This window comes from Choloepus didactylus, chromosome 1 (genome assembly GCF_015220235.1).
Source record: "Choloepus didactylus isolate mChoDid1 chromosome 1, mChoDid1.pri, whole genome shotgun sequence".
In the NCBI taxonomy this organism is placed as follows: Eukaryota; Metazoa; Chordata; class Mammalia; order Pilosa; family Megalonychidae; genus Choloepus; species Choloepus didactylus.
Window position 1 is genome coordinate 211,888,399 of NC_051307.1, and position 26,795 is coordinate 211,915,193.

General features: G+C 42.9%; 2 protein-coding genes and 1 pseudogene across 7 annotated transcripts in view; all 3 read left to right on the forward strand.

Annotated features, from left to right (window-relative positions):
• The window catches only part of ABHD6 (abhydrolase domain containing 6, acylglycerol lipase), a 58,467-nt gene extending 55,234 nt beyond the window's left edge, over positions 1-3,233 (forward strand). For all 4 annotated transcript variants that reach the window (XM_037799035.1, XM_037799042.1, XM_037799027.1 and 1 more), the window contains one exon: positions 2,095-3,233. In XM_037799035.1, the coding sequence (XP_037654963.1) occupies positions 2,095-2,268 (174 nt within the window). In that variant the 3' untranslated portion in view covers positions 2,269-3,233. The remainder of the gene's footprint in view (positions 1-2,094) is intronic.
• A 9,966-nt stretch (positions 3,234-13,199) lies between these two features.
• RPP14 (ribonuclease P/MRP subunit p14) lies at positions 13,200-26,794 on the forward strand. Of its 3 annotated transcripts, none has more exons than XM_037799192.1 (6): positions 13,200-13,312; positions 16,239-16,336; positions 16,440-16,524; positions 25,609-25,685; positions 26,136-26,214; positions 26,661-26,794. In XM_037799192.1, the coding sequence occupies exons 2-6, from the start codon at positions 16,251-16,253 to the stop codon at positions 26,715-26,717; spliced, it is 384 nt and encodes a 127-aa protein (XP_037655120.1). In that variant the 5' UTR covers positions 13,200-13,312; positions 16,239-16,250; the 3' UTR covers positions 26,718-26,794. The 3 variants fall into 3 exon arrangements, with proteins under 3 accessions (XP_037655120.1, XP_037655107.1, XP_037655116.1); XM_037799179.1 differs by lacking the exon at positions 13,200-13,312 and adding an exon at positions 13,383-13,456; XM_037799188.1 differs by lacking the exon at positions 13,200-13,312 and adding an exon at positions 13,468-13,660.
• On the forward strand, positions 20,113-23,645 carry LOC119506181 (annotated as a pseudogene).
• Position 26,795: the final 1 nt, after the last annotated feature.

Here is a 26,795-nt window from a genome sequence, read left to right on the forward strand (position 1 = left end):
ACACAGGAGACCCAGAGTACACAGTGAGTGAGCGAGCAAGAGAGTGAGTAAATGAACAAACCAACCAGCGAATGAACAAACCCACCAACTGACTGCCTCTCTCTTTAAGTCAGTCAGTGGATTTTTATTGAGCACCTAGCATGTGACTGACACTATTTGAGGTCCCGGAGCTACAGTAGGGAGTAAGACAGACAGGATCCCTGCCCTCCAGCTGCTTAGAGTCCACCTACCACTCTGCTGCATGTAGGACTGGGACTAGCATGAGGGATGTGAGGTGTGTCATGCAAGTGCAGTGTCAGATCCTGCCATTATTTATAATGTTGATATTTTGTTCGTTATGGAATTTTTCCATTTATTTCTTAGCTATCACTTTAAAATATCATTCATCTAGATTACTTAATTTTTTGATGCCCACTTAAATTTTGCTCTCGAGGTGAGTGCATCACTTGCCTCACCCTAGTCTTGGCATGAAATGGACTGGAGGAAAGTTTTAAAAATTGTGACCATTTACTTGATGTTTTGGTCATGAAATAGCTGATAAGGTTTCCGCAGACATGCACATCCCATAGGGGCCCACTGGGGTGACCACCAGGAATACTGGACTTATGTGTCACTAATAGTGTCACAGCTAGAAGCTCGTGTGGTATTTTTGCCTAAGAGTTGCGGCTTCTGATCTCTCTGCAGCACAGACACTCAGTTGGGAGTTTCTACTTTTTCATGCTTTTTTTCACCTTTTGACTCCATCTGCATTTCCTCTGGTATTTTTCCACCATCGCTGGGCTTCATTTCTGCTCAGACAGTGGCCCCGGCAGCCTTGGTGGTGAGTGAGCAACAAGGCAGCAGTTACTGGCCCCTCTGCTAAGTGCTCTCCTCCCACTAAGTCTCACCACCAGCCATTCCTTGTCCTGGACCAGGGATGCTCTGTGGGGTTCCCCTTCCTTGGTAGGGGCATTCTGCTTGCCTCTCTTCCAGGTGGGCAGAGAATCTGTGCTGATGACAATAAAGCTCATCAGCTTTAGTTTGAGTTTGTTGGGGCTTCGGCTTTTGCCATTAAGGATGGAGAACAGGGGCTTTCTTTGCCTGGGTGAGTTGAAGGTGATTAAGAGAGGGGAAGTGAATGTAATCCAACTACAAGGAAGGATGTTTGGAAGACAACTTAAGTTGGATTGGAGTAATAGGGTAACCCAGATGAAAATGAAATGTATCAAGTTGTTTCAAAATGTGAGCCCTGGAAAAGTGATGGGTTTCATGTTGGAAAAGCCTTCTTGTTATTGATAAACTTTAGAGCTTGGGGTCACACAGTTCTGGGGATCCCCAGGAGACCTTCAAAGAGATGAGACCCACTCCCCCCCAGCTTGTGATAACTAGCATTCGCCACTTGCATCGTTCCCAAGTACCCTTCCCAACACCTGAGCTTAGTGGCCCCTCCTCCTCCAGCAACAGGGTCCATCCTCTTACCAAAATCTGATCAAGTCACTCTTCTTAACACTGCCCATGGCTCCCCAGTGCCCTCAGATCGAGGCCTGACTTCCCAACATGGCTGGAGTGGCTGCCCCTCCCCTCTGCCCCACCGTTCTGCCATGGGGCCACCCAGGCTGCTCCTTCTTGCTGTCCCCCAACTTGAACTTGCCATGACCTCCCACCCTGGTGCTGCTCCCTCTTCCATGGATGCTCCTTCCCCCTCCCCTCTTGGCTCCCTCAGGACTCAGGAGTAATGTCTTCTCCCACCTTTACTTGCTTGCTAGTCTCCTGTCCTTGCTCAGCTCCCAGGATCTCCTCTTCAGAACCCACATCACATAATGCTGCCATTGTCTGTTCACCTGTCTTGCTCCGCCACCAGACAATAACCTCCTCAAAGGCAAGGGCTGTGTGTTTTTCACTTCAGGATTGCTGGCAGCAGCACAACTCCTGCCACCTGGTTGCAGAATAAAACATGAGACATGCTAGGTACTTCATCAGAAAGCCCCAATCCCCAAGGTTGAAGTGACTTGGTCCCCAAATTCACCCAGCAGGCTTGGTGAGAACTGTGTCCATAGAGCACACTTGGGGGCCTGAATCTTTGTGTGCCACTGAGTCTCCTCTCTTGCCTCCCAGGTCCTCGATGTGTCTGGGGCAGACATGTTGGCCAGGTCAATCGCCAACTGCCAGGTGGAACTTCTGGAAAACTGTGGGCACTCGGTGGTGATGGAGAGACCCAGGAAGACAGCCAAGCTCATCGTCGACTTTCTAGCTTCTGTGCACAACGCAGACAACAAGAAGCTGGACTGAGCCCCCACCTGCACCTTGCGTCTTGCACACAGCGTCCACTCCCACCTCCAGACTCTGACGCAGCCACCACTTCTCAGGGATCCTGCCCCCAATGTGGCCGGAGCGCCAGTGTCCCTGAGGAAGCTGGGCTTCCCTCCCCAGTATCTGCTGTTCCACAGAGCTTCAGGGGCCATAAGGAAACCTCCAAGATGTTTTTCACAAAGTGGAAACTCATATGAAACAAAAGGATAAAACCCAGCCGTGAGCTCTACCAAGAAGTCTTCAATCTCATATCACTGTCAAGCTTGTGCAAAGCAGCCACCTTGGATCATAATCATAAAGGACGCTCTCTTGAAGATTTCCTTAACAGTCCGATACACGAGGTACTTCTGTTGCCTCACATGTACTCCCCTGCATGGTCAGTGGCCATTATAGAAATATTCGTGCCCATTCGCTGAGCCCCTCTTGTCTATGTCTAATTCAAGTTTTACATAGAAACTCACGTATGAACACAGCCCCTCAGCAGCAAGACCAGGGAGGAACATGGTGAGCTGCAGGAAATGTTAACAGGCACCAGAGGGGTTCCTTCCGCCTCGTCCAGCCCTGGGAGCTGCTGGAGCAGCAGGGACCCTAGGTGGTTGGTTCATTCAGCACCCAGATATGTCACGAGCGAACCCAGAACAGTCGCAGTACAAAGGACACCTGGCAGGGTGGGTTTCCTGGGGATAATTTATTATTTTAAAAAATAGGACTAATAAAGCAATAATGTTTTAGCCATCCATCTAAATGATCAAATTCGGGTTCCACACCCAAGCAACTCATGGGCCTCTTTTCTATTTTGCTGTGCTCCTGAAAACCCTTGGATGTAAAATAACTAATTTGTTAATGAATTCTGTGAATTCCGTGAACAGTAATGTGATTGAAAATAAGTCTAAACAGCTGTAAAAGTGACCAAAATGACATGAAATAAATGTAGTAAGTCTGGATCAGCAACATGCAGGTGGTTTGTTTTTAAGCTGCATCAAGTGCTGCACTGGCAGATTTTCTGTTAACTGTAGAATGTGTTTTTAATGTGAAGCTGAATCTACAGGCAGTAAGTCTTTGCTGGGATGATTTATTAGTTTCATTTTAAGAAATCATGATTGCAATTTTTATTCAGTTGAAATTGTATATCAGATACAAAGGGCAGGAGTCACCAAACTTCCTTCTGACCCTCTTCTGTTGCATTTTGTTTCTACTTCTTTCCTAAACTCCCCAGGAGCTTCACTCTTTCAAATCTTTTTAGAGAGAGTTGACAGCCAAGTGGCTCTTGAAATAAAGGGAGATGAACTTTATAGTTTAAATTGGAATTCAGAGCTTAGTCTGAATATTTTAATTTATCAGAGAAGAGAGGAATATAGATCTTAAAAACAGGAAGATATGAAATATGACATTATACTTGTGGAATGCAGCTAAAGCAGTGCTCAGAGGGAAATTTATAGGCCTAAATATATATATTAGAAAAGAGAGGCAGACAATCATTAAGTTTAACTTCCATCTTAAGAAGGTAGGAAAGAAACAGTAAATAAAATCTAAAAAAAATAGATGGTAGTACCATAGAAGAGCAAAATTCAATTAAGATTAAAAAAGGTCTATATTAGACATGTTACTGGTTCCTGTTTCCTCTATTCATCAAGAGTCCTGAGCTTAGTGAGTTCTGGGAGAGGGGGTCAGTCTTGGTGGGCTTGGGTGATGAGAGGTGGCATCCTCAGGGCTACTGAAGAAGGCCCAGACCTGGGATAAGTACCCCAGACCAGAAACCCTGCAGGGGCAGGAATTACTGTGCTTTGAGGTGAATAGCATCAAATGGAGCGGGATTGTTCAGATGGGGGTGAGCTGTCTGTTCCAGCCTTATGAGAGCAATGGGCAAGGTCTGCAGCTGGACATGGCTCCCACCTCCTCCACTATCACCAGAAAGCATTGACTAGACATCATGAATGAGAATATGAGGGAGTCTTTTTTGATAAACCTATAATGTGGGTTTTCAGAGTTCTCCCTTGGCCCTGCAATTCTGGCCCCACCGTGCGAGGAAAATTCAGACACGAAAGCTGACCAACATGGCTCCCTCTTGCCTCCCTACCTCCTGCCGTGGTGACCATATCGAGCCCGCTGGTTACTGCCAGCTAGCTGGCCCCACACCCCGACCCCACCAGGCCCTGTGGTGTGTGCCTTTAATGACATCTTGGAAAGAAGAAAAGGGCCCATTCATCACAGCCCTCCCTGAAAGACTGCCAGGAGCTTCTGAAATAACAAAGAAAGCCCCAGGAATCCCAGCTGGACTCCTGATCACACTGCCTGGAGTTGGGGTCTTCAGGGCTGTGTGGACAGTTATTGAAGAGGCTGAGGGACAAGCAGTGGTTAGAACTCAAGTTGCCATCAGTCTGGGCTTCTTGTCCAGCCTCAAGTTACCCCAGGGGAGACTGATGTCAGAAACACATCACTTTGATAACATTAGCTATGCATCTACCTCTGTGTCTTCCCCTTGAGCCCTGGTGAGCACACACATCCCAGGGAAGCAGACATGTTGATTTGGCCAGAGGAAGTTCCCAGAGAAAACACTGGGTGTTTGGAGTGTCTGTCGGGCCAGGCTAGAGGACTGAATCATGTAACCAGAGTCAGGTGCTATTATAATTGTCTTCCATGCATTGCCTCCTGAAGCTCTCACACAGCCCCAGGAGGTAAGTACTGTACAACCCTGTGCCCACTGCCAGCCGTGGAAACCGAGGCACAGAGAGGTGAAGTATCTTACCCAAGGTCTCACCAGCAACAAGTAGAGGGAAGCTTCTCTGTCCTTAATTGAAGGTGACCTGCAAAAACAATGCTTTCTCTCACCCATCTTACTAGTTGAGCCTGGGGGCTGTGGGCAGGGCGGGAGCAGCCCTCCAGGCTCACCTGGACTGGGCAGGTGGGTGCAGCCTCAGCCACAGATCCCTGAGGTCACCCAGCCTGATTTGGCAGAACAGAGAAGGGCCTGCCATTGCCAGGCCTCGTGCTAGGCAGGAAACAAGAGCTCACCTGGGTTGCAGCCACATCCTGCTGAGGGTGCACGGAGGGCAGCTTGCCCTCCTCAGTCCATCCTGCAGGGCTCGCTCACTTCACTGATAGCCCCACTGCTCCTCCCTTACTCTGGAAATTATACTGGGTGTTGTTTGTGCAAAGCAGTTTCCCTGGGGAGAAGGCTGGGCTGAGTCTCTCATCGCCCTTTGGGGGTCAGGCATGGAGGGCACGGTGCGGAGATGTGGCCGCTCCTAGTGGCCTCTTCAGAAGCAGGCCTGGGGCCTTGAGGGAAGGTCAAATCCTGGGGTTTCTTACTGCCCTGGTGTTTTCCCACCACCTTCAGACAAGTTTGGGGGGTTAAGTAAACATGAATGCCAAACTTAAGCCCCCTTGTTTACTTCCCAAGTCCTGGATGTGGAGCCTGAGACAATCATAGGTTGGTTAGTTAATGTTCTAAAATGATGGAGGCAGACTTCTAAATCCATAGGTAACTGCATTCTGCTTTGGGGAACTTTCTTTTACTAGGATGAGAAGCCTTTTTATTAAAAATGGCAATTCCCAGTGGGTCCATTTCAGAAATAGGTTTGCTGAAATACTCTTTGGCCAGATTTGGAACATGTTTTTTTGGTTCGGTTTTGTTTTTAATTCTCGGTGTCTCTCTGTCTCTCTTTTATCTGAGTCTCATCTCTGTGTCTCTCTCTGTCACCACCTCTCACAGGCACATGCAAACACACTTTCCCCCTCCCCTGACAGCTGGAAGCCTGGCTCTTCTGATCCATCATCTTTTATCTCTGCCAGCCTCACTCCTTTAACCATTCAGGCTGGATTCCCTCATCAGTCACTTGTCCCCCGACCCGCCTGCAGGAAATTGGCTGCTGTTCTCAAACCCTCTACATTCCCTGGAAGGAGGTGAGAAAAAAAGTAGGGGTCATTTTTCTGGAGGGGGTGGGAGTGTGACCACAGATGGGGCAGTGCAGAGGTCTCCAAATTACCTGAGGGAGACAGTCCTGTGCTGCTGTTCTGGTGTTCCCAGCTGCCCCTGAGGATGTAGGGTCCAGGGCTGCTGCTCTCTGGGCTGGAATTAACCATGATAGGATGAGGTTGTTGTGTGACCATCATTAGCCTAGTCGGGGAAAGTCCTTTTAGCAACAGAACAGTCCCTCTGTCTTGGCTCCCGGAGGAGCCTTTCCTTAATTGGGTCCTGAATCTTTGGTCTCCAAACACTAAAGACAATGAATAGGAACCTTAGGCCACAACACAGAGGCTGGAGGCCAGCTGAGCTCCCGCAGGGGTTGGGAGGAGAAGGATTCTTAGAGGCAGAGATCGGCACCAAGGTGATAATCCCGATGGCCTAGATCAAAACTGGCTGGGGGGTGCGTGGGTGACTGACCTTGAAAAACTACTCCTGAAAGGCGGCTGCCAAACACTGGCTTGAGAATAGGGTCGAATAGGGTCATAGTCCCTTACCAAAATCCCTTACCAAATCTGGGGGCCAGATGTAATAGAGAACTAAGAAATTTTTCAATTTTGGAAAGATTGTTGATACTAATCAAAAGCTGTGGGTTCTCTGCCCAATTGGGCTCAAACGGCCAATCCCTGAGACTCTGGGGTTTCACTAAACAGGAAGCAGGAGGTCAGATGGCCTATTGGCCTAAAAATCTGTCTCCCCAAACTGCAATAACTCTGATAGTTTTATAGTATCAAAAGATGGGCATGTTGTAGGATAATGAGTATAATGGCTCAAGATGACAAAGTTAGAGATGATCTGATTATTGAGTGTGTGCAGATTGATTACATGCTTAGTCACAGAATGTATGTAAGAAAATGGCAGCCTTATATGAAGATGGGTGTGATTTTTAGTATTATAATAAGATATATGTACTTATAGGTTAAAGTTTAAGCCACTGTGTATGTCAGGTGGGTCAGTTTTGGTTAGATCCAGCTCCGTCTAGCGAGATAGTTTTGGAATTGGGGTGGGTTAGTTCTCAGCTGACTCAAGGCCCTTCATTGATAAACATTAGGGGCTGTCTTAAGTGATCATAAGACTCTAAAGTTGAAAAACAGGATAAGGAGGTACAAGTGGGGGTCAGTCACAAGGTTTTTACAATCACAAGATAAATGCTATAGAGTTATACAATCATTATCAAAGATCAAGGCAACTGGATTACAGTTCAATAATTTCAGGTATTTCCCTCTGGCTATTCTAATATACTAGAAAGTAAAAAGAAATATCTATATAATGATTCAGAAATCATAATCATTTGTTAAATCCTAACTTCTCTGTTACAGTGTGGTGTGTACCATTGGTTAAGGGGCTGGGGCAGCCTTACCTGTTGAAATGCACTCATATTTTTGTGCAATGTATGGCTATCTACCGTAAATGGAACAAAAGCTATAAAAAGCCTCACCTCAATTCAGATTAAGTGTTGGCGCCAAATGAAGGAAGATTTGGTTTCCAAATTTTTTCGACTTCAGGTTTGCAGATAAGGGATCCTGCATTCACTGGTCTTTGCAGGGGAAAGCAGGGCTCCCAGATGCACGTGGTCCAGGCCTCCCCCTTGTGACCAGAAGGGGCAGGGCCTGGTTTTTATTTAACATTATTATTATTATTATTATTATTACAATGAAGCTCTTTCACTTTAAAATAAATCAAATAAAAAGAATGCTAAAAAATGTGAGTCCCCTACACCCTCCGCACAATCCCCCACCCCTACTCTGTCCACTGGAAATTCTAGACGTTTCTGTGTGTCTGCTCACATTCATACCTACATACAGAGTGGATCCCATAGTTGGTCTGTGGATTATTTTTCACATGAACAGGGGTGAGCTGGACATTACTGTGGCACTGCCCCTTTGCGCTTTTCATTCACCTCTGTATCTTGGGGCTCTTCTAGGTCAGAACCCACAGACCCACCAAATCCCAGGAACAGGGATGCAGAGTCCTCCAGAGAGAGTGACGGGCAGAGGAGTATGAGAGGGCGTAGATATCTTTATAGAGACCTCTCTGAGCCCCTAGGAGAGGACCTTTGACTTTTAAGAGAGGATCTCAGGGCCTTTCTCGAATCCTCCCTTCCTGGGGTCTTGGAGTCTTTTTTTTTTTTTTTTTTTTATCTTCATTTTATTGAAATATATTCACATACCACGCACTTATACAAAACAAATCGTACATTCGATTGTTCACAGTACCATTACATAGTTGTACATTCATCCCCTAAATCAATCCCTGACACCTTCATTAGCACACACACAAAAGTAACAAGAATAATTATTAAAGTGAAAAAGAGCAATTGAAGTAAAAAAGAACACTGGGTACCTTTGTCTGTTTGTTTCCTTCCCCTATTTTTCTACTCATCCATCCATAAACTAGACAAAGTGGAGTGTGGTCCTTATGGCTTTCCCAATCCCATTGTCACCCCTCATAAGCTACATTTTTATACAACTGTCTTCGAGATTCATGGGTTCTGGGTTGTAGTTTCATAGTTTCAGGTATTGGAGTCTTTTTGGAGGGGAGGTTTCAACAGTCACTTCTGAGGAAAGTTCCCTCCATTATTTAAATGAGTTCCAGAAGTGCAGGATGAGATAAAGTAAAATAGGCTAGTTCTAGCTCCCACACAAGCCAGGGGAGGAGCAAAGCGCTCTTCAGAGGGCAGCAGGGGTGGGGGAAGGCATCCAGGGCCATCCCCTGGGCGGCTTGGAGCTGACAGTCTGGGTGGGAGCTTCTGGTATTTGGCAACATGGACCAGTGAGCTGGCCCCAGAGTCCCTGCCTGTAGTGGGTGCTGCTGGTGCTCTTATGAGGTCCCCTCCACTGACTGCAGCACCCAGCCCCCAGCTGCTGTGCCTGTCGGCTGCTGAGGGCTCACAGCTGCACCCTGCCCCCAGAGAATTGCCCTTAGATGATGGGAGGTGCCTGGGACTTCCCCTCTTCTCCCCTGCTTAGGATGCCGGGTAAAAGATAGGGTATCCAGTTAAATTTGAATTTCAGGTAAACAAAGAATAATTTACATATGTCCCATTCATTGTTTATCTGAAATTCGCATCTAACAGTGCATCCTGTATTTTTATTTGCTAAATCTGGCAACTCTACAGCTGGCAGACAATGACTGAGAGAGACTAGGAAGCTTGGCTCCTTGCTGCAAAGATTGGAAGCTTTGTACATCATTTATGCTCTAGGGCTCCCCGTGGAGAGTCAGGCTGGACTAGACTTCAGGTGAACTCACATCTTTACTTAGCTTCCCCTACCCCATCCTGCTTGCCTTGCTCCTTTATAGGTTTCATTTGAGAGCTCTCCCCTAGTAAAAGCAGTCACACAGATTCCTTGTTTCAGGATCTGCTTCCAGGGACTCCAACTTAAAGCACTGCCTGCTTTGGAAAGTTTTCAGTTTAGAGATGATGCTCAGGGTTGCCTCAGAGGAGCAGCTACCAGCTTTATCGTCACATGAGAGGGATGGAGTACAGCACCTTAGGCTTTGGAGTCTCTAACCACACTGGACAAATGATTTAATCTCTTTGAGCTTTGTATTATTCATCTGTAAAAGATAATAATAATGACAGTGCTGGGTTGGTAAGATAATGTGATAACAACTGTGGTTTCACAGTGTTCTAGTTTGCTAATGCTGCTGGAACACAAAACACCAGAAATAGATTGGCTGTTATAAAGAGGGTTTATTTGGTTACACAGTTACAGTCTTAAGGCCATAAAGTGTCCAAGGTAATGCATCAACAATCAGGTACTTTCACTGGAGGATGGCCAATGGTGTCCAGAAAACATCTGCTGGCTGGGAAGGCACATGACTGGCGTCTGCTCCAAGTTCTGGTTTCAAAATGGCCTTCTCCCAGGATGTTCCTCTGTAGGCCACAGCTCCTCTTCAAAATGTCACTCTCAGTTGCTCTTGGGGCATTTGTCCTTTCTTAGGTTCTCCAGAACAAGAGTCTGCTTTCAACGGCTGTCTTCAAGCTGTCTCTCATCTGCAGCTACTCTCAGCTTCTGTGCATTTTTCAAAGTGTCCCTCTTGGCTATAGCAAGCTCGCTCCTTCTGTCTGAGCTTATATAGTGCTCTAGTAAACCAATCAAGGCCCATGCTGAATGGGCGGGGCCACACCTCCATGGAAACTATCCAATCAGAGTCATCACCCACAGTTGGGTGGGTTGCATCCCCATGGAAATACTCAAAGAATTACAATCTAATCAACACTGATAGGTCTGCCCACACAAGATTACATCAAAGATAATGGTGTTTGGGGGGACATAATACATTCAAACTGGCATACACAGCTTTTAACTTCTGATCATTTTCTTCTCCTTTGTCCTACCTTTCAATCTTGTCACATAAGTGGGTGTTATTCCCATTCGACTGATAAAGATTTAAGGCTTTAGAAGTTAAGGGACTGGGAATCCTGTTAGGTTCAGAGCCGTTCAAGAATCCACACAAATGCAGCGAGTCATGGTTTAAGTAGAGAATTTAAGGCTTATTAAAGGAAGAAAGCAGAAGAAAGCAGGTGGGAGCCATTAGAAAAGAAAGAAAGGAAGAATGGCTCCGGCCCTCTATCTGAGAGCAGCATTTTTAAAGGAAAAACCCACGTTGGGTATTGGGGGGGAAGGTCCTGCTGAGTGTGTTCTGGGCCTCAGTTGGGTGAGTGCTTATCAGTTTTTGCTGACTGGTTACTAGGGTTTTAACACGCTACTCTTCTTTGTTGTGCACTATATTACCTATGTGGAGGAAGCAGGCCTTTTGGCTTATTTGCGGTCATTCATCTTTATGGGGATATCTGATCTTGCCTTGTCTGCCCCCTGGAGTCTAGGTGCCACTGTGACTGGGATTCCTAAAACAGCCTTCAACCCTTAGTTTATGGGACACTTGGTATTTATGAGATAAGCAGCAGGGCCCATGGATCAGACATTCCTTCTATATGTTAGACTCTTTTTCTGGGGCCTGACAAATCCCACCTAGGCCTCTCCCTTGCCTTTTCTTTCCAAAGTTGAGAAAACTCTTTCAGCTTTAGCAAAATCCACTTGCTACCTGTTAGCAAGGCAGGGAGGGAGAGGGGAGCTGAACACAGTAGAGGAAGAGGAAGTGTGGATTAAACTCTTTCTTGGCTGCCAAAGCTTCCAGGAACATAAACTATTCTCAGATTTGCCCCAACAGCTTTGCTCTGAAACATCAGAGACACAGAAGTTGCCAGAATGGCCCCTCAAGAGCCAACTGACTCTACCTAATGAAAAGTTCAGCAACTTTTATAAAGACAGAGGCAGCCCTGTGTGTTTTAATTTAGAGAGATGTTGAGATAAGCTGTTAAGAGGGAAAGCCCTCAGACCATATCTCTGGGAAGACACTTCAGAGACTAATACCAGATTGCCTCTGGAGAGGGGAACGGAAGTCTGGGGAGGGGGATGAGAGGGAGACTTACCTTTCATTGCTTATTTATTCCTTTTGAAAGGTAAGCTTTGAGCCTAAATTCCCATTCAAAGATAATAAAATTTAATTGAAAAAAAAAGTCACCCAACTCTAGTTTTATCATTCAAAGGCATCTCTTTTATCTTCAACTCCGGATTAACAAAACAGCACTGAGAGAATTCAGTCAGCTGGGAAGACACTTTGTTTTCAGGGTTAGATGCAGGAGGAGAGTGAAAATTATCCAAGATTCTTTGAAGTACAAAATGCATGAGTTGCTCTTGTTTTTCTGGGCTGCAGCCTGGCAGGATGGGTTTGCCAGATGGCTGGTTTAGGGTACTCTCTCCCACTACTGAATATTTCCTGGGTGCCAGATGCTTTATATTATTGATTATTTTGTCCTCACAGCTCTGTGAGGTAAATGCACATAATCTCTCCCTCTGATGGATGAGGAAACAGAGTAAGTGGCAAAGGATGGATTCGAAGCAAGTTCTAGCAACTTCCAAAATCTAAGCTCTTTTGAGAAGGAAACTGCCATTGCCACTGTGTTGATTCCTTCCATCCCTCCCCCATCTGCAACAAGTCCTGACTCCTCTGAGGGGAGAAGACAAGGAAGCAGGAGCTGAGGACTGAAGAGTGTGGCCGAAGCTAGGTCTGGCACTTTGAGAAACTACACACAACCATTCTGAGATAAGAAATGATGGAGAAAGTACTAGCTGACCCAGGCTCTGCTTTTAAGGTAGGGATATCTTCCCACCCTTCACTCCCAATCCAGGCAGAATTGGCACATCCATTTATGAACAAATGCATTCAGTAAATACATGTCAGGTGCCTGATGGGTGCCAGGCATCATGCCAGGTATTGGAATGCCGTGGTGAAGCAACATGGACAACGCCTGCCCCACATACACTCCTGACTCACACGCGCACAATTGGTGGTATGTAATATGGTGCAGTGTAGAGCACTAGCTGGACTCAGATGGCCTGCTCCACCAAGTATATTTGTGTGATTTTGGGCAAGTCTCTGTGCCTCAGTTTCTTCCTCTGTAAAATGGCATCGAAAGTAATACTAGTTACCGCATGGGATTGTGTGAGTGTTCCATGAGATAACATATGTAAAGTTTTATGCACAGTGCCTGGCACATAGTAAGTTCTCAATCAATATTAGCCACTATTGTTTTTATTATTATTAATAAAGTATATACACTGTAGGTTCCTGTTTCCCCACATCTATAATAATGCCTAGCACATAACAGCACATCCCAGAGATATGGTATGGGGTTTTTCCCTTTTAACAAGTGTATCTTAACATCACTGCAAATTAAAACAGAGGGCGTACGTGCACACATTCGCACACGCAGCTTTCCCGGAGTGGGCACCAGAGGGCGCTGAGCATAGCCGGTCTCAGCTCGTGAGCAGCTTTTACGCCTAGGTCCTCAGCGTGAAGCCGCACTGTGACGTCACATCCTCTCCCAGAGACCACTCATCCGGGGGCGGAATAAGAAGCAGCCAAACAAAAACATACACGGAGTTTCACGGTGCCCGGACTCTGACTGCTGCCTAGGAGCCACAAGTCTATACAAATTCTTGCAGTGAACAGGAGTCAGGGAAGGTATCAGGCCAGGCCGACGGAAAGCGGGTAAGGCGAAACCTATGGGATAGCGGCTACTCTTCGGGAGCGGGTTCAGTCGGCCACGCTAATGCACGGACGCGCGCGCCAAGTACACATGCGCGAGGGCCGACTGGCTTGAGGTACCGATGGGTCCCTGCCGGGGACGTTACGGTAAGAGGGTAGCCAGGGAGAGGCGGCCGCGGACGAAGGGCAAGGCCCCTCCACGAACCTCCCTGGAGTTCTCTACCACGCGGCTTATGATCTTGGTCATGGAGTGTGGCTGCGAGGACTGAGCGGGAGTTCGAGCGCAAAGCACGCTCCACGCGCATGGCCCGAGATGACCGCAAAATAAATAGCGGCTGTTAACCAAGAAAGGTTGGAAACAGTCCACGTGCCCATCAGTAGGGGATTGAGCTTTTTAAAAATCATTGATTTCTTCCAAAAACTATATGTTGAACGTCTGTTTATGCACGACACGCTGTTTTAGGTCCTTGGAAAATAGTGGTGGGAACAAGATAGAAAGTTTCCTGTCGTTCATGGAGTGTAGTCTTGGGGCAGTGAGGGGGAGTACAGAATAAAGAATAAGTGAATTACACAATTGTGCTAGAAGGTGGTAAATGCTGTGAGAAAAAAGTAGAGCAGGGCCAGGGATGTGGGGAATTGGCAATATTAGATAGCGTGACCGCTGGTCAAATTTAGGAGTGAGGTTTGAGCAAAGCCGTGAAGGAGGCAAGGGAGTGTCATGTGGCTACCTGGAAGCAGGGTATTCTTAGCATGGAGAAAAACTAGAGCTGAGGCTCTAGGAGCTAGATTGGTGGATGAAGAAAGGGCCAATATGGTGGCTGGTGGAACAAGGGGAAAGATGTTGGGAGATGAGGTCAGAGAGGTGGGGGAATCATGATGCTAATTAGATAGGGACTTGCAGACCGCTGTAAGGAGTTAGGGTTTACTCTGAGAGAAGTGGAAACCATTGCAAGGTTTTGTGCATGTGTAGAATTTGAGAAATGATGTGTTTCAGTAGGTTTTAATAGGCTCACTCTGTCTTCTGTAGAGAACAGATTGAGGAGGGGAGCAGGGGTGGAAGCAGGGACACCTATTAGAAGTAGATTAATGAATATCCCTGCAGCCATTAAAAAAGGCTGACTTAAAGATGAAGAGGACAGCGACTACAGGAGTGCTCACATTTCATGGTGAGCGTGATGAATATGCCAGACTATAGGGAGGGCTTCCCAAGAATCATCTCATTTAATTTCAGGACAGCCCTCAGGCAGCAGTGCTGTCACTGACCCTGAGGACTCAGGTCTGTGGAGAGGTGACTGCTCAGTAATCATTTCCACTTTAAGGCATATTGTCGTTGGCATCCTAAGCTTTCAACACAGTAACATTTTAAAAAAACACCTATTATGTGCCTGGCAATGAATGAAATAGGTAAGGTTCCTGTTCTCCCTACCTTTTTAGTCAGGCAAGAATCTAGTGACAGGGAAAGAGAAGCACCAGGTAATTATTGTTGCTGTCCTGAAATGAGACTTTCTTGAACATACATGCCTACCACTACTGCAGTTCATTCAGTCATTCAACAAATGTTTGTAATACCTGCCTGCGCCAGCCACAGTAAATGTTGATGTTTGTTGAATGGATGCGTGGATGTAGCTCCTTGATCCTGACATCTCATTTTTCTTTGGAGACCATCATCATCTGGGAGTGGTTGGAACAGGGCCCACCCCACAGTGGGTTTTGTGATTGCTGGTCCATAGCTATGTGACCAAGGATGAGGGCCTTGGTTAGGCTCAGTTTCCCCGTCTACAAAACAGCAATGTCAAGCTGGTTGATTACTAAGGGCCCTTTTAGTCCTTGCTGCCTGACATGGCGTAATTTCGTTGATTCTTAGCCAAGGGTGAAAGCAGATCTAAGGAAGAACTGTATATTGTCTAGTTCGTTCACTCAGAAATCATTTATTGAGCACGTAGCAGTACTGATAAATATCAGTGAACAAAACAGGGGCCCTGTTCTCTCAGATATAACCTTTTAGTGGAACACCATACATTAAACAAATAGACAATACTAAGAGATTGTATAACAAGGGAACCTAACTTAATACAGGATATCAGAGAAGGCCTCCCTAAAGAGTGACATTTAAGCTAAAAGGATGAGTAGGAGCTATCCAGGTGGGGAGTAAGGTAGTAATGTAGACAAGGAGAAGGATTCTCTACAGGGAGACCAATATGTTCTAAGTCCTTGAAAGTTCCAGATTTGTTACAAATAGCATTGAGTGTTCATTCCAGAGATTCTTCTTCAGACCCCTTGCTGTTTACACTTAGCCTTTGATGGGGCTGCCAAATAATTCTCCACAGATCTAATCTCAGGTGAGCAGGCTGAAAGAACAGGCAGACCCAGGATGGGCTGGGATCAGAGAACTATCATCCCTCATTCTCCTGTTCCATGTTCTGTGTTGACTCAGGAAAAAGAAGAAGCCCTTTAGATCCCAAGTTTTACTCCTTTATGCTTTTACTGTTTCTTTTGATTAAGGCATGATGTTATGGTGGGCTTGAGGTAACTCAGGGATGGCTGGAATTTCTGGGTACCCTTGGGCAAGTTTCTTAAGCTGAGCCTCAGTTTCCTCTTCTCAGAAATGGAGATTAAATAGCTTTTACCTTGGGATCATTTTGAAGACAAATTAGGTAAGGCATGTAAAGCATTTTGCACAGAACTGGATGCTCAGTAAGGAAAAGTGTTAGCTGGAATTGTGTTATTAGGACTTAAGGACGAGAACAATAATCTGATGTGTATGAAATACAGAGACTTTTACGTCTGATCAAAAGTAAAAGTTTGATCAGGATTAGATGAATTACTATTCTGGGAGTCTTTTAAAAATTAAGGAGGCCAAATTCTTGGTAAAAATGTGAACAATAGCTTGTACCTTGGTAATTTCAAGTCCTCTTGATTCTTCCTATAGGTATGATCAGCGATGGAAAAGTTGCCAGCCTCGGCTACCACATATGAAAGAATAGTTTACAAAAATTTTTCTGAGCATCACTATATGAAAGTCTGCCTGTAAGTTCAGTCTTGTAAGTTCTATTTTAGATTTTTCTTTTATGAATTGGAAAAGCATGGAATGGAACAATCTGTATTTTTTGATTTTAATGTTTTTTTACAGAGAGCTTCAAGAGCATGGGGTTGGATTGAATGCTGCACAGTTCAAACAGCTGCTTATTTCAGCCCTGAAAGATCTGTTTGGGGAGGTATGGAATGGACTGAGTTCTTAGTAGGTTGAACATTCCTCTAAGATCTTTGTAAGAAATACAGAAAGAATGCCTTTCAAACATGTATTTAAAAAGTATAAATTTGTATTTGAAATTACAGAAACAGATTTTCAGAAATGATGGGTTTTAGTAGGTAGGTTTGTTCTGTTTAGACAAAGCACTTGTTAGACGTGTGTTTATTGTAGCACAGTGCTACTCAGTGTATGGTCTAGATTGGCCACCTGCAAACTGCTTTATTGCCCATCGCGAAGAAATAAGGGGCTCGCGCCAGAATAAAAATCAGCATACCACTTCCTTTTGTGAGAAGGTCTTGTTATAAGAAAAATGTCAGCCAAACTACCGTGTGCTTAATGATATTGTTGATTTAGATAAGCTCTTTAGCTTAATGGTACTAATATTAGTACCATTCTAGTATTCATTTGAAAAGAGAAGTGGCGTTTTGGAAGTCTAGAAAGAACACAAAGACTGATGATTTTAAAGAAGTTAAAGAAGTTGACAGATTCATATAATCTGTCAACTCAAAAACTAATGAGTACCTTATCAAAATTAAAAGCTTTTACACTGTGAGGGACTCCATTAAGAGAATGAAAAGGTAAATTACAGACTGAGAAAATATTTGCAAACTAAATATCCAACAGAGGACTTGTATCTAGAATATGTATATAATTCTTAAAACTCAACAATAAAAAAAGCAAACAGGCCAGTTAGAAAATGGGCAAAAGACGTGAGTAGACATTTCACTGAAAAGGATATATGAATTGGAAATAAGCACATAAATGTGCATTTAGCATGATTGTTTTGTAAGCACACAACTTCTCTAATAAAGGAAAAAGGTTAAAAAAAAAAAGATATTCAACATCATTAGCCATTAGGGAAACACAAATTAAAAATACAATGAATTATCACTACACACCTATGAGAATGACTAAAATAAAAAAATAATGGGCCCTGCCCTAATCAAGATGGATGGAGTCAGAAGTTTAAGGACTCCATCCCTTCACAATTTTGAACAACAAGCAAGAACTAGCAGAAATAACTTTCTCAGAGCTCCAGAAAACAGTTAAAGGGTTGTAGCAACAGAGTGAGTGCTGACTCAAGAAAAAGGCATCCTATAAGCAGTAGAATCTCATGGCACCCTGGCTGGCCCCTCTCCCACCTCCTCACCAGCTTGACATGTAGCTGGCCCACACTTCCAGTGCCGGTCCCTGGTCCAGCTTCTGGAGGGAACAGAGTAACCATTGTGCACATACTGGGAGCATGGATTTCTGGCCCATTCTCTCTGGTGGAGGCCTGGGGGACTGAACCACGATACTCAGGCTTGCTGTCCCAGAACATGCTCTGTGTGTAGAAAGTGGCTCACAGAACTCTATGTCAGAATGCTCTGGGAGAGTAGTTAAGTTGTGGCTACCTGGAGACATAACAGTGCAGTGCCTGGGACCCTGGGAAACTGTTTCTTAGGGAAAAGGGGACATTCCTATCTAGTAAATGTAGGGCCACATGTGCATTCCCAAGACAAGAGGCATACACGGAAAGGATTAGGGTGGCCCCTATACTTTTGCCTTGAGCTTTTGTTTAAACTCATTGTATGGATAAGTTCTGAAGGAGCACACACTGGTCAATCTGCAAAGACTGAGAAAGGTCCCTGTTCTAGTTTGCTAATGCTGCTGGAACACAAAACACCAGAAATGGATCGGCTCTTAAAAAAGGGGGTTTATTTGGTTACATGGTTCAGTCTTAAGGCCTTAAAGTATCCAAGGTAAGACATCAGCAATCAGGTACCTTCACTGGAGGATGGCCAATGATGTCTGGAAAATCTGTGTTAGCTGGGAAGGCACGTGGCTGGTGTCTCTTCCAAGTTCTGGTTTCAAAATGGCTTTCTTCTAGGATGTTCCTCTTTAGGCCACAGCTCCTCTTCAAAATGTCACTCTCAGTTGCTGTTGGGGTGTTTGTCCTCTCTTAGCTTCTCTGGAGGAAGAGTCTGCTTTCAACAGCCGTCTTCAAACTCTCATCTGCAGCTACTCTCTCAGCTTCCATGCATTCTTCAAAGTGTCCCTCTTGGCTGTAGCAAGCTCACTCCTTCTGTCTGAGCTTATATAGTGCTCTAGTAAACTAATCAAGGCCCATGCTGAATGGGTGAGGCCACACCTCCATGGAAATTATCCAGTCGGAGTTATCACCTGCAGTTGAGTGGGTCACATCTCCATGGAAACAATGAAAGAATTACAGTCTAATCAACACTAATACGTCTGCCTGCACAAGATTGCATCAAAGATAATGGCATTTTGGGGGACATAACACATTCAAACTGACACAGCCCCCTCCCCCCACCCCTTTTTTTTTTAGCTCCTGGCATTAACAGATGCCTCGGAGTCTAAATTCCAGTGATAACACATTAAAATATAATGTTCAGGTTTCATTGAAAGATTACAAAACATACAAAGAATGGGAAATTGGAGCCCAGGCAAAGAAGATTAAAGCATTAGAAACCACCAATGAGGAGGATCAAACCTGGGACATTCCAGACAAAGACTTGAAACATCGTCCTAAAATATGCTCAGAGTGTTAAAGGAAAGTGTGGACAAAGAATGAAAGGAAATCAGGAAAATTATAGATGAACATAAAGAGAATATCCAAAGAGAGAAATAATGAGAAGGAACCAAACAGCTGAAGACCACAGTAACAAAAATTAAAAATTCCTAGAAGCATTCATCAGCAGAATTAAAAATCAGTGAACTTGAAAATAAAGCAATTGATATCATCCAGTCTGAGGAGCAAAAAGAATAAACAATGAAAGTAAACAGAGTCTAAGGAAGCTGTGGGTTACTGTCAGGCATACCAAATACACACATTGTGGGGATTCCAGAAGGAAAAGAAAAAGAGGACAGAGAATGGTTAAATAAAGGCTGAAAACTTCCCAAATTTAACATAAAACATGACTATACATATCCAACATGCTCAACTAATTCCAAACAGGATAGAGCCACATAGACCCATAGTGCAACACATTGTCCTCAGACTGTCGAATGCCAAAGATAAAGAGAGAATTCTGAAACCCACAAGAGAGAAAAACGATGTCTTGTATACAAGGGAACCTCAACAAGATTAAGTGCCAGTTTCTCATTGGGAACCACAGAGGCAAGAAGGCAGTAGGATGACATATTTAAAATGATGAAAGCAAAAAATTGCCAACCAGGAATTCTACGTCTGAAAAAACTGCCTTTCAAAAATGAGGGAGAGATTAAGACATTCCCAGGTAAACAAAAGTTGAGGGAGTTTATCACTAGGCAAGCCCTACAAGAGATGCTAAAATGAGTTCTGCAGGTTGAAAGGAAAGGATCCAGGACAATTGAATGAAACCACGTGAAAAAATAAAGATCTCTGATAAAGATAATGACATGAGTAAATACAATACCAGTACTGTTGAATATTAAATTTGTAACTCGACTTTTTACTTTCTTCAGGATCTAACAGGCAAATGCATAAAACGTAATGATAAGTGAATAGTTTTGGACTCATAATGTATAAACATGTCATTTGTGACAAGAACTACATAGAGGTGGGGGGGCGGAGGAGTATAGGAACATAATTTCTACATACTATTGAAGTTAAGTTGGTATCTAAGCAGATGAGATCCTTACAGATTTAGGATGTTAGATTTAAGCCCTACAGTACTACAAAGAAAATACATCCCTTCCACATCGTGACTTTCCCCATTGCGATTTTTTTTTGGAAATTTTTTGGGTGTTTTGCGGAAGTTGCAAAACAGCTACAGCAGTTGGCCCCCTTACAGTGTTAATGAGTCAACCACAAGGCTTATCAAGAAAAAAGAGAAGGAAATCCCTGAAGCCATTGTTGCAGCTCCACCAAAAACTGCAAAGCATTTGCATAAACCGCAAGATCTGCATCTTGAGCACATAGAAGGTGTGACATTCTTTTGGGTTCAGGATTTTTATTTAAAAGGCATTCTGGGAGCCTGACATCTGCTGTGAGAGCGGCTGCCAGAGTCTTGGAAGCCTAGGATATTTTACAGTTCTGAGTGTTAGCAACTGAAAATGCCTGTAGATGATGAAGCATTTGAAGATGACTCGGATTCAATTTCATCAAACAGTGGAAGAACCTGTATTTTCAAATAAGACAGTCTTAACAATTTCTCTACACTATGGAAGATTTTGACTTGGTGAAAACCTTACAGAAAACTTCATCTTCTATAGAATCTGTTGTCAAAAATTCCCCCCATTCTCTTGGACTGAACTTAAGTACTAATAGGGAAGACCAGATCATCTGTAATTCAAGGTACAGTTGAAGTCCTAACCTCTTTAACGCAAGAGCTGCAAAACAGTGGAAAGACTGATTCGGAACTTTGGAAAAACTGTGAGACCAGGTGGTTACAACTATTCAATTTGGTGGAAAAGCAATGCCAAGAACAGATACTTGCCCAGCAGGAACAGTTCCACAACCAAATTCAGTGTATACAGGAGGAGATAAAAAATTTAGTAAAGTTACAAACCAGTAGTGCTTCTTGGGCTCCCTACGATAGAAGTTCTTTAAGCAAACATCTTTTCAGAAAGTCAAATGGGTTTTTTTTTTCTAAAAACAATGACAGAAATGAATCTGTTGTCAATTATCCTAAGTCTAAAGAACCTGAAATGCAGCAAGAAACATCGCCATCACAAGCAGACTGCAACATGGATAGTAGTTCAGTGAGCAGTGGCTATGGTACCTTTTGCGTCTCAGAATTAAATACCTACAAATCTAAAGACTCTGAAGAGTTCATGGAGCATAAAGAAGTTTCTGAAGGACAGCACATAGTGCCTCATCCGCAAGAGGTACTGACTCTAAATCCAATATTACATTTGAAGCCAAATCAGCAGATTTCATGGATTCATCCACCTGGCGTTTTGAATATGCTTGATGACAGAATTTCCTTTCAGTAGACTCTGTTCTGGAACATAGTGTGTCTAGTCACTCTGACATAGACTCATTTTCACAAGCAAGCAATATCGCTTCTCAGTTATCTGGATTCCCCAAATATCCAAATATCCTTCAAACCCAAAAGCTTCACCAGTGGACTCTTGGAAAAATCATGGATTCCAAAATGAAAGTAGGACCAGTTCTACATTCCCTTCAGTATATACTATTACTAGTAATGAAATCTCGGTCAACACTATAGATGAAGAAAACACTGTCATGGTAGCTCCAGCCTCAGTCAGTCAGTCCCAGCTTCCAGGTACAGCCAATGGTGTCCCAGAATGCATTTCATTGACTTTCTTGGAAGATCCTGTGATATTGTCTAAGATTAGGCAGAACCTGAAGGAACATGCTTGACATGTAGCAGATCCTCGAGCTTATTATGAATCAGAAAAAAACAGTTTCTAACAGAAGCTGGAGGCAAAAGAAATTTCTGCGGTTGAGGATTGGAAAAGAACCAATCAAATTCTTGTAGACAGATGTGGCCAGTTAGATGGTGCTCTAAATGAAGCGAACAGTTGCTTGAGAACACTTGAAAATACGAATAACTTACTGGAAATTGAAGTGAATGATTTGAGAGAACCCTTTAGTGCAGCCAGCAGTGCCTCCAAGATTCTGCAGGAACAAATTGAGGAAATGAGAACAAATAATGAAAAAGACAATGCCATCATTCAACTAAAATCTAGACTGCAGAATTTAGAAGAAGCATTTGAGAATGCTTACACACTCTCAGATAATAAAGAAGCTAGACTAAAACAAGAAAACAGAATGTTTCACGATCTTTTAGGAGAGTATGAGTCCCTTGGAAAAGAACATGAAAAAGTAAAGGAAACATTAAATACAACTGAGAACAAATTGCTTGATGCACAAACTCAGATTTCTGATTTGAAAAGAACAATTTCAAAACTTGAAGCTCAGATCAAGTAAGTGGAGCATGAAAATATGTTAAGTCTTCGTAATTCTAAAACTCCTATGAGACCCTCACATGCCAAGAGAAGATTGGAGAGGAAAAAAAGTAGAAACAGGGAGATACCAGTTAGGCTGCTACAGTGGTTGGAGAGAAATGTGTTCGCTTGTTGGTGGCCATGGGGATGGACAAAAGACAAGAGTTTACAAAAGATTGTCACACTAGCAACCTCACATGTCAGCAGGCAAAAGTGGTTGATCGCAAGAGCGGAGTATTCTATCTTTACTGGCCAGCCTTTGGATATCCAGGATAGTGAAGTGAACAACCAGCTGGAGGAAATGTGTGTTCCTAGGTACCATTCTCCTCCGGAAAAGATTCTTCACCTGGAGATTTGCCAACAGCTTTACTGATTAAAAAAAACAAAGAGAGACTTCAGGCACACCAATCATGGAAGCTTTAAAAGAACTTGAGGGAAAAGTATTTAAAAGTTGGGACATCCAGGCAGAGAAAGTAGACTCCTCAAATAGTAAAACAGTGACTCCCTGGCAAACTGAAACTTCAGTCAGTGCAGGTCAGTCCCTGGAGAAATGTGCCCAACAGTGGCAAAAAAGATTTAATTCTTCCTCTCAGAAATCATTTTCTTTACCACCTTCAAATTGTAAATCCAATACTCCAAGTAAGAGTTAAATGTACATGTCTCTTGGACTCACAGGAGTGACGTCTGCTTCTGTGGTTCTCTTCTTAGTGCCTAGTAGGGTGCTCTGAGCACAGGATCCTGAGATATGATCTTGTTCAAAAGTAAAATTGATTGCACAGATACAATAAAAAAAAAAAGGCATTCTGGTTAGACTCTGGCATCTTATGAGAAAAGGCTAAGTCCTTATATGATTCCCTAAAAGCAAATGAAGGTGAAGGGTTCTATCCCTATGGATATTCAGGCCAGCAAAGGCTGGTTTGAAAATTTTTTTTAAAGATTTAGCCTCCGCAGTGTAAATGTAATGGGAGAGGTAGTGTCTGTTGATCAAGAGGCAGCTAAGGAGTTTCCTGAAATCATGAAGGAACTGAGTTTCCTGAAACAGTAAAGAAACTGAAGAGAGGGCCAAAAAGTTTTACATGGATTTTCCAGATCATCGGTGTGCTGTGCCCCTAACTCCTGTGATGTGGAAGGGATAACTGTAGTAGAGACTACTCATGCTCATATAGATAGAAATTAGAGTACAGTTTACCAGGGGCATGAGGCAGAGGGAATGAGGAGTAAGTGCATATGGGGTGTAGGGTTTCAGTTTGAGGAGATGGGAAAGTTTTAGTAATGAAAGGTAGTGAGGATACCACATTATGAATATGATTAATCCCACTGAATGGTATGCTTGGGAGTGGTTGAGATGGGAAAGTTTATGTTGTATATATGTTCCTATAATTACAGAAAAGAAAGAGCAACTAAATAGACAACAACAGATACAATTTGTGATCCTAGACAGGGTCTGACAAGGGAGGAGAAAAGTCTCAAAAGGATATTATTGGGATATATTGAAAAAATTAGAATATAGACTGTAACTTTATATCAATGTTAAATTTATTGAACTTGATAACTGCATTTAAGGTGAGTACCTAAGTGAATATCTTTTTTCTTAGGAAATGTACATGCCAGTATTAAATGTTCAAGGAGCATGATGAATATGACCTATATTCAAGTGTTCAGAAAATGGATTGATAAATAGGTAGACAGATCGATGGATTGATGGATAGATAGAATGATAAGGCAGATTTAGCAAAATGTTAACATTTGTGGGTGTGGGTATCTAGGGGGTAAGGGTGTTTGGAGTTGTCTGTATGGGGTTTGTATTAATTTTTTAACTGTCTTGTAAGTTTGAAAGTATTTCAAAATAAAAAATTTTTAAAAAGCTGGTGAGGCTGTGGAGAAACTGGATCATTCATACATTGCTGGTGGTACAGCAGCAGTATAAAATGGTACAGCCACTCTGGAAAACAGTTTGGCAGTTTCTTTAAAAAAAACAAAAGGAAACAAAACAAAACTAAACATGGAATTACCATATGACCCAGCATTTTCACTCTCAGGCATTTATCCCAGAGAATTGAAAACTTAAGTTCACACAAAAACCTTCATAGGAATGTTCATAGTGGCTTTATCTATAGTAGATAAAACTTGGAATCAGCCTTTGTGCCCTTCATTGGTGAATGGTTAAATTGGTACATCCATACCCTGGAATACTACTCAGCAATAAAAAAAGAACAAGCTATTAATTCATGCATAATCCTAGATAGATATCTAGAGAATAATGTAGAGTGAAGAAAATTCAATTCCAGGAGTTACATACTGTATGATTCTATTTATATAACACTTAAAATGACAAAAATTGTAAAGACAAAACAGATTAGCAATTTCCAGCAGTTAGAAATGGGGGGTGGGGGAGTGGCTATAACGGAATGGAATGAGGAAGCCTTGTGGTTATGGTACAGTTCTTTATCTTGATTATGGTGGTAGTTACATGAAGCTACATGTATGATGTAATTGCACAGAGCTACACACGAGTAGATGTATAACTGGGTAAATCTGAATTGTACAAGTATCAATTTCCGGGTTTTGATATTGTGCTATAGTTATGCAAGATGTTAATATTAACATTGGGAGAGGTTACAAGGGATGTTCTCTACATTTCTTTGCATCCTTTTGTGACCATTAATTTTTCACATGCAAACAAATCTTCATGTCTTCCATGTGCCAGGTATAGAAACTGCTCCTTTGGGATACAGCAGTAAACAAATAGATATGGCTTCTGCCTCACGGGTCTGAAGATCTTGGTTGTTTTAGTAGGAAAACATATTAGATAATTAATTTTAAGAATGATGACTATTATAAAAGAAGAAGGATGAGGTCCTGGAGGGGAAAGAGCACAGCAAGCGAATTGTGCCTAATCTTGGGGATCAGAGAAGGAACAATTAAAACAAAGACATGAAGGGTAAGGAGGTATTAGCAAGATGAAGAAGCATGGGAAGAATATTTCAAGCAGAGGATGCTGCAGGCAAACAGGCAACTCAGGCCAGTACTCTAGCCACCATTAAATAAAATATTGCATTTTGTAGAGGAAAAAATACAAAAACAGAGTTGACAGGATTTGTTATAATTCAGGAGTAATGGTGATGATAGTCGGATATTATTCTGTGCATAGGTTGATGCTGCCTTGCCCTTGGATATCCTAAAATATGAAGAGAAGACTTTGTCAGCCATCTTGAGAATATGTAGCAGGTATGACAGATGGTGGAGCATTTCTGTTACAACAAAGCCAAGAGACTGATGGGAAATGGAGCAAAATTGCTCTCCTCAAAAGTAGAGAAGAAAGTTTTGTCATTATGAACTCTGAGTGATTTGGGGAGTTTAAGTGGGAGGAATATGAATATTCACCTACCAAGAGTTTATACTCTAAAGAGAGCAAAACTTGTGATTTGGTTGCAACTATAGAGTTTCCCAGTTGATGGCCATAGTTGCAAACTCAGAAATGTATATTTTAGCAACATTTCTAGTTCAGATTTATATTATTCTCTGCCTATGACATATTATACTTTTACTTTTAAATTTTCTAATGTTAATTGGGTTTTTGGTTGAAAGCAGACACTTCCTGAATCATCACATGTACAAGTACTAGGGAAATGTTGCAGAGATCAATCATTAACTTTATGATTTCCTGATCTTTTGCAGTGGTCTTGTCAAATTGTGGAGCTCTTTGACCCTGTTAGGATCCTATAAAGGAAAAAAATGTGCTTTCAGAGTGATTCAGGTAAAGACTATTCCTTCACATATTCCAAACAAAGCTGAATGGTAGCTATGTCCCATTTTTAATTTGCTTGCATAAATGGTTAACATCATCTGACTAGGAAAAAAACAATGCAAGACTTCATTGCTTCCAAAAATGTAAGATGAAGCACATAGGTTTAAGATTTTATGGAAGATGTTTTGGGATAAAACATGGAACTCTTAAAACAAAATCAACTTTTCATTTAATGCTTACAGCTAGTTCTTTATGTATTGGGATGCTTTTTCTGAGCTTTCTTATGACCATTTGTCTGTAGGTCTTCCTCCCAAGATGCTCTTTAAAATGCTACTCCATTGGCTTAGCTTATACTCTGAAACTGGACATATTTCTACTGCCCATCCACCCATAGATCTGGATTTCAGTACAGTATTTTCTTTATAATAGCGTTAACTTTTTTCTTTCTCTTGCAGGTTTCTCCATTTCTTCTTGCATTGTCTGGTAATAGTAGGGAGCTAGTATTAGACTGAATAAATCTTCAGTTTCAGAAACATTCCTCCGTTCTTAAAAGTGCTTTTGGTGCCAGCATGATGTTTGAAGACTGAAGC

Excerpts from the sequence above, each read along its gene's own strand:
- RPP14 (XM_037799192.1), top strand. The coding sequence starts at position 16,251 with ATGGAAAAGTTGCCAGCCTCGGCTACCACATATGAAAGAATAGTTTAC. Across the intron at positions 16,337-16,439 it reads CACTATATGAAAGTCTGCCT|AGAGCTTCAAGAGCATGGGG; the intron begins GTAAGTTCAGTC and ends GTTTTTTTACAG. Across the intron at positions 16,525-25,608 it reads TGAAAGATCTGTTTGGGGAG|GTTGATGCTGCCTTGCCCTT; the intron begins GTATGGAATGGA and ends TTCTGTGCATAG.